Source organism: Quercus robur, chromosome 4 (assembly GCF_932294415.1).
Source record: "Quercus robur chromosome 4, dhQueRobu3.1, whole genome shotgun sequence".
Classification (NCBI taxonomy): Eukaryota; Viridiplantae; Streptophyta; class Magnoliopsida; order Fagales; family Fagaceae; genus Quercus; species Quercus robur.
This window is the reverse complement of record NC_065537.1, coordinates 8520047-8527706: the sequence shown is the minus strand read 5'-3', so window position 1 is coordinate 8527706 and position 7660 is coordinate 8520047. Positions and strand designations below refer to the sequence as shown.

The 7660-nt window shown below is 34.6% G+C and overlaps 1 protein-coding gene across 1 annotated transcript; it reads left to right on the top strand.

Moving 5' to 3' along the window:
* Positions 1–317: 317 nt before the first annotated feature.
* Positions 318–3519, top strand: LOC126721307 (guanine nucleotide exchange factor SPIKE 1-like). Its single transcript, XM_050424360.1, has 5 exons — positions 318–503; positions 636–983; positions 1055–1387; positions 2433–2618; positions 2819–3519. Exons 1-5 carry the CDS (start codon positions 318–320, stop codon positions 3323–3325), a joined length of 1560 nt encoding a protein of 519 aa, XP_050280317.1. The 3' UTR covers positions 3326–3519.
* The last annotated feature ends 4141 nt before the right edge of the window (positions 3520–7660 follow it).

The following is a 7660-nucleotide window of genomic DNA, read 5'->3' as shown; positions in this document are numbered from 1 at the left end:
CGACTACTAACAGCAATTGACTGTGTGGACATTTATATATATATCCTCCTGGCTTGTGTGTCGCTACTTTTTCCAATTTTAAAAACTTAGGGTAGATGTTTTTCATTAAGCTTAAACTTTGGGTCTCAAAGAAGTCCACATAGTACAGGTATTTTGAATCCCTTTTTGGTAAAATCGTAACTGTTTCTACCCTGTGGTAAATGCTTTTGGAAATTATGTACTTTATTGTCTCTTTCATGAACAAAATATTTTTGAAGTTGAAAATATTCACGGCATAGAACATATTCATTGTATCCTCAATACGCCTTGAAACTCTAATGCAGCCTCAGGGAACACCTGAAAATGGTTATTTATGGCAGAGAGTGAATTCCCAATTAAGCTCCCCTAGCCGGCCATATTCCTTGAGAGAAGCTCTGGCTCAGGCACAGTCTTCTAGGATTGGAGCTTCTGCACAAGCACTTCGAGAATCTTTGCACCCGATATTGAGACAAAAAATTGGTACAGTTTAGGATAGAAAAATCGATTGCTTGTTTGATTGCTGCAACAGCACCATTTACTCCAAGAAATGACTATTATTTTTGTTTTACATTTATTGTATCTATTTTAGGCCACTGATAATTTCACATTCACTCCAGGAGCTTTGGGAAGAAAACTTGAGTGCTTCTGTCAATCTCCAGGTTTTGGAAATAACAGAGAAATTTTCCATGATGGCTGCCTCCCATAGCATCTCTACTTACTATGGAAAACTTGATTGTATCACAGCCATATTAATGAGCTTCTTTTCCCGAAATCAACCTGTGTCTTTCTGGAAAGCTTTGTTTTCTGTCTTCAACAATGTCTTTGATCTTCATGGAGGAACTCTAATGGCAAGGGAAAATGATCGTTTCTTAAAGCAAGTGACTTTCCATCTACTTCGACTTGCAGTTTTCCGAAATGAAAGCGTCAGGAAAAGGGCTGTTATTGGGCTCCAGATACTTGTGAAGGTATGACATTTGAAGTTCATAGATTGCTGCTTTTGTTCTTAACTTACATTATTTTATTTTATGTTTTGCAGAGTTCCTTCTATTGCTTCATGCAGACAGCAAGGTTAAGGGTCATGCTGATTATCACATTATCAGAGCTGATGTCTGATGTGCAAGTGACTCAGTTGAAGCCTGACGGAACGCTAGAGGAAAGTGGTGAAGCACGACGGCTTAGAAAGTCTTTGGAGGAAATGTCAGATGAAGCTAAAAGGCCCAACCTATTGAGGGAGTGTGGACTTTCTGATAGTGCTCTGGTAACAATTCCAGAAAGATCGGAAGAGAACAGGTGGTCCTGGTCAGAGGTGAAATATCTCTCTGATAGTCTTCTTCTTGCCCTTGATGGAAGCTTGGAGCATGCACTATTGGTAAGTTTTTAGCAATATTTGCATCAGCTTTGAGTTTGAGAAACAGTCGGAATAATTACTCAATTAATAAACACTACGCCCTGACCCTATTAGGATGGGAATGTTGCACTAATCAGGGTTAAGGGTTGATGCCTCACATCCCAAGACAAGACTGACATCTTTTTTAAACTTCTGTTTTACATTCTTGCTTTCATTGTAACTGGCACATCTTGTGTGGACATTTAACATTGCTTCTAATTCATGGTGGGAGATAAGTCTTATAGAGCTGCTTATTTCCATATATTACTTATCTGGGTTTGTAATTTTATCAGTAGGTTGTATAAGTATTTTTGCTTTGGCAGAGTATGTCTTCTTTCATCAAAGTCAAAGTAACCTACAGACACATGTAAAGTTGGACACTTAAAAGGACACATTTCCTAGAAGTACTAGTAACTTTGACAATTTACATGTACTTGAAACAAACTTAAATATTCTTAAAAATCCTTTCTATAAACTGATAGGGAGCCCCTTCCCTCGCCACTCCTTACCCCGAACTTCCCACCTTAAAGTAGGCCTGTGCCAGGTATGCTGGAATGGCGAGGGATCAATTTAAAGAGGTGACCTGATTCTCTACTCCCTATTGGCACAGGGATGGGATTTTATTTGGGCAAGTGGCTGATATAGATTTTAGGAATAGGGTTAAGGTCAAGATAGGGTCTTTGCAGTGCCAACCCAATAGCGTTTAGTCAAATTTATGTGGATGTTTGATAGAGTGCTTTTGAAACACGAGGTAAGTTATTATTACAAATTCAATTATAATTGAAAACTGCCATGGAGTGGATGCTGTGGGATATTGGGTTGATAAAAAAGAGAGGAGCTTCATACACACAGAGACATATCTTTGTTACCATTACTCTAAGGAAGTTTGCGCATATTTGCGCAAATGGGATTGAAGAAATTTTTCCAATTTTGAATGTGGTCATTACTTTCCTACTTTCTTGTCCTGATGAGTAAATGTTATTGAACTAGCAAAAATAATACTATCATTTTCCCCCTTCTCTCACAGGGATCTGTGATGACTATGGATAGATATGCAGCTTCTGAAAGTTTCTACAAACTTGCAATGGCATTCGCGCCCGTCCCAGATCTTCACATAATGTGGTTGCTACATTTATGTGATGCACATCAGGAAATGCAGTCTTGGGCTGAAGCTGCCCAGTGTGCTGTGGCTGTTGCTGCTGTTGTGATGCAGGTAGTAAACTGTTATTGGGGCTTGTGGTTCAACCACCCTCAGTCCTTATATGGAAAGTTGACCTTAGAAAATCTGCCTAACTATTTCCCTATTTTCTCACTTTGTACAGTGCAGAGCTGTAAAATTGACTTCATGATTTGCTTACTGTTGCTTAAATATTAACTCCCTTTTGCTCATATGTCTAATTAAATTTACTGCAGGCCCTTGTGGCTAGAAATGATGGTGTTTGGAGCAAGGATCACGTAACTGCTCTTCGTAAAATTTGCCCAATGGTGAGCAATGAGATCACATCAGAGGCTTCTGCTGCTGAGGTAGAGGGATATGGTGCTTCAAAGCTCACAGTTGACTCTGCAGTGAAGTACCTTCAGCTTGCTAATAAGCTTTTCTCTCAAGCTGAGCTCTATCACTTCTGTGCCAGCATTCTTGAGCTTGTAATTCCAGTTTATAAAAGCAGGAGGGCATATGGGCAGCTGGCTAAATGTCACACATTACTCACTACTATCTATGAATCAATTCTTGAGCAGGAATCAAGCCCAATTCCATTCACTGATGCCACATACTATCGGGTGGGATTCTATGGTGATAGATTTGGGAAGCTTGATAGAAAGGAGTATGTATACCGGGAGCCCCGTGACGTTCGGCTAGGTGACATAATGGAGAAACTTAGTCATATATATGAGTCTAGGATGGATGGCAATCACACTTGACACATTATTCCAGATTCGAGACAAGTGAAGGCAGACGAATTACAGCCTGGAGTCTGCTACCTGCAGATAACTGCTGTTGATGCAGTAATGGAGGATGAAGATTTGGGAAGTAGAAGGGAAAGGATCTTTTCACTTTCCACTGGAGATTTCAGTCCCTCACTGCAGAGTTATCTCATTACATCCCTGCCATTCTCTCGCAGCTTTGACAATGTTGTAGCATTATTTGTTTTTGGTTCTGCTTGATGTGTCCATATTATTTGTTTTCTTATTTTATTATTATTTTTTATCGATGATGTACAAATATGCGTATACTAACTTTAGTAGGTGATGTTTAGAAAATGAAAATTGCTACTCTCTCTCTCTCTCTCTCTCTCTCTCTCGAGAAAATACCCATTTTGGTGGAATGGTAAAATTGCGGCCGTAATTTTTGCTGATATCATAGTTTGGAGGATTGAGTAAACAAAAGCTTAAAACTTTTTTTTTTTTTTTTTGAGAATGCTTAATGCTTAAAACAAAAAATTGAAGTGCAAAAAGTTGTTGCAATTTTATCTCTCACATTGCATCTTCCTTCGTTATTTTTGTCGTACTGAGTAAACCTTCCTCTTGAACCTATTTTGATTATACTACGTCACTTAATGATGCGTCACTTGTCAACTCGTGGCAGCAAAGCATCGCTCAGACAGACTAGATTAATTTTCAAACTGTTGGAGTAATGCTTAGAATTTTATTTTATTTTTTATTTTTTTTGGGGTTGATGCTACCTTGTTCAAAACTTTACTTCCTCTTTGATCATGTGATTTGAGTTTGTGGGTCAGTTAATTTTACTTCTTGTTCAGGAGATCGCATAGCTATGTATGTTGATACTCTTATCATTTTCATCATCGATTGTTTTCAATTTTATATTTTAAGTTTATATTTTATTTGTTTTAAGACTTTAGAGTAGAATTAGATGTATGAATATCGTTTTATTTTCATTAGGGAAAAACATTGAAGATGATACATTTGCTTCCAACAAATTGTAGTGGTATACTACCAATAGCAATTGATTAATTGTGGACATGTATAAAATTGTGTTTTATTTGTGATAATATCAGGAATTTATCAGCAAATTTGATGGTTCTATCAATAGGATGAATTTGTACTTTAGAAATATCGTAACCCAAGAAACAAACTTTTGTTTGGAATAGTTTGATTTTCTTAACAAAAACAACGAGACATTATGTTTAATGATATCAAGAAACGAATACAAATGTTTCCTAGGTTTATCAATAGACTTTGAGTAGAGAAGGACATCATCAATATATCATAATTGATTATACTAGTTGTACTAGTTAACTCTTCTTTTACCTTACAAGCAAAAAGATGAGGCAGGCTATCAATGAACTTTTCTTTCCAATAAGGTTTTCAGGCTATCATTACAAAGCATAACTCTAGAGATGAAAACGTCTCGATACCATCTATAATTAGACATGGAAGGACATTGCAAGTTATTTAAAAAAACACTTATAGGAAATAGAGGTAGAAACAAGTTTTTCCAAGTAGGAATGGACATAGAGGTAAAAACAAGTTTTTCCTATGCTAAAAAGGAGCTAGGAACTTTTTGTGAACAATATGGCTTTGAGCCATTAATTGCTCCCTCCAAGACATACTTTAGTTTCTTTGACTTTTTAGACTATTATAATAAAAAGATAACTATAATAGAGAAAACGTTATCATGGATGAAGATAAAAAATCATGAAAAGGTGTACCAAACTTATACACCCTTTGAGTCAGTTATATTGAATCAAAGTAGTGGAGTCCAAGTGTTGGCTACTCCTATCAAAAGACCTAGTCTAAGTAGGAATGGACGAAAAATACAAGATTAAAAACTAGGAAAGTAAGGAGAATCTTGGGAGAATATAGAAGCTTAGAAAATTGAGTTCTGATTACAATTGAAGCGAAGTAGCCTTTTCATAGGCAAAATTAGACACTAATTGAATGGTGAATAGTGAGCAATAATTTAACTTTTTTACTATCATAGCAGATCTTCAACAGCTTTGTCGGTATGTATCGATATTAGCGATGTAAATAATGACTTTAGCAATTTTTTCAGTATGTGCCGACAATATCATCTTTTGCAATTATAGAACTAAAGTAGGAAATCAGTCTTCAGCTAAGTCTAGGATAGCAATTGAGTCATACCCAAACAAAGTCCAATATAAAGAAACTATTTTTGAAGAATTTAGAGGTATATAATTTTTCATTAAGCTTAAGGTCCCAAATAAGTTCAGTTAGGAATAGGATAGGTATTTTGTATCCCCTTTCGGTAAAATTGTAAATGTTTCCACCCTGTGGTTAATGCTTTTGGAAATTATCCGTTCATTTCGGCTCTATTGTGGCCTCTTATATGGGCCTTTTCAGGCCTTCACACCCATTTGCGGGTCTTTGTTTTTGCTTGACTAGTTTTTTATTTCAAGCCCAAAGTTCTCTTCAAAAGTTGGGTACCAATATGGTGTGTTCAATGATCCAAGCCACACCACTCTAGTCTCTAGTAAACTGGCAATGAAGGGATTTTTAGTTTCCACTAACTCTTCCAAGGAAATTGATATTCCACACTAGTTGAGCTGTGTGATCATATTAATTGGAAAATCACATTTTGCTATTTTAAAAATTATAATCGGCTTTAACCTGACATCGATTTCTAGCCATGCGTGCATGGTGAATTAGTATGAATACGCAAAAACTGTTACTTTACTTTCAATATTTTACTTCACTTAAATTTAGTTTGCAATGAAATTTTTAGATTAACTTTTAATGTCAATAAATTTAGTTTAAACATTAAGACTACACGGTGATCATCTCACCACATGTTTAGTTTTTGTTTTCAGATGGATACCATAGCTCAGACTGTTGAACATGTTATGATAACTTAAAACAAGATTGACATCATCAATCCTCTAACCGTGAAGGAAAATTCATCCAAAAGTTGCAACCGGGTTGTTGCAAATGATGGTTATGATAAATACTTTTTTGGTTTTGCTTATTATCAAAAAGCATGTAACCAGTGGTGTTGTATCAATATATTGTATTTTAAAAGGAAGCATCATTAGACTGTATATTTATTATTATTATTAAGGATGTAGCTCTATTTCCATTTTTTATTCTAGACTAAACTTGGCTTTTCTTTTTTGGGTAATTACACTCTCCTCTATTGAGATTTGGAGGAATAACACTTCACTCCAAACTTAAAAAGGAAAAAACATGAGAGATTTGAAAAAAATAATATTCCCCACTCCATTAATATTAGTAATGATATATTCTAATTAAAAAATAATAATTCTCTTTACCTAAGTTTAACCATGGTTAGTAAAAAGAGAATAATATAAACTCAATTCTATCTAGTATGTAAATTGTAAACAAATTGACTTAATTTTTTATTTTCGTGAGAAAAAAAAAAGTTGACTTAAATGAAGACTGAGCTGCATATTCAACTGATATTTTTCAAGTTTGAATTGTGAAATATAGGTGTTTACTATCTCAATATGCTAAGTTTTGGTTGCTTATTAACCTTACTTAGTAAAACATTGTTTGTTTGAAATATATATATATATATATATATATCTTAACAACCCCTCCCCACCCAAAACACATGAATTATAATCTAAAAAGAAAAAAGAAAAAAGAAAAAAAAAAAAAAAAAGGTTGATGAGTCTTGATTATTTAGGTGCACCTCATCATAGGGTAGGTTAAGTGTAGACATTTGAACTTTGAAATGGAAGGTAATTTTAGAATTCTACCCTTAACCAAAGGACAAGTTAGTATACAATTTTTTTTTACACCAATTTAATAGAATTTGGTCAAATGAATGTCAAGGGGGAACTATTTTTTCCGTTTATGATAGAGTGTCATTCCCTCAAAGTTCAAGGAAAAGAAGTTTAACTAACCTTTTTTTAATTAAAGTTTCCTTGCTTTTATTATTATAATAAAAGTTCCTTTGCTAACTTGATGGCAAATCTATGATTAATTAAATGAGATTTTCTTTAAAAGAAAATGATAAAGACATTAAAAAAGAATGAAATATCATATCAGGATCTTGGTGAGTGGTTAATATATTTCAAATCTCATTATTATTAAAGAAATTTTGAAAGCAAAAACAACCATTTTACTTCCCTTCATTATAATTTTGTTATTTTAATGTACACTAAATTTTGTTTTGGTTGTTACAAAAATTTTATTGAAAAAAAAAAATTTGTGCAACACATGTACCAATTACTAGCATAGTTTTTAGATTCGGACCGTTCAAAGAACTGGTAAAGGGAGAGGTTCAAGGTTTTTAAGGTCGGACCAAGGTTCGAT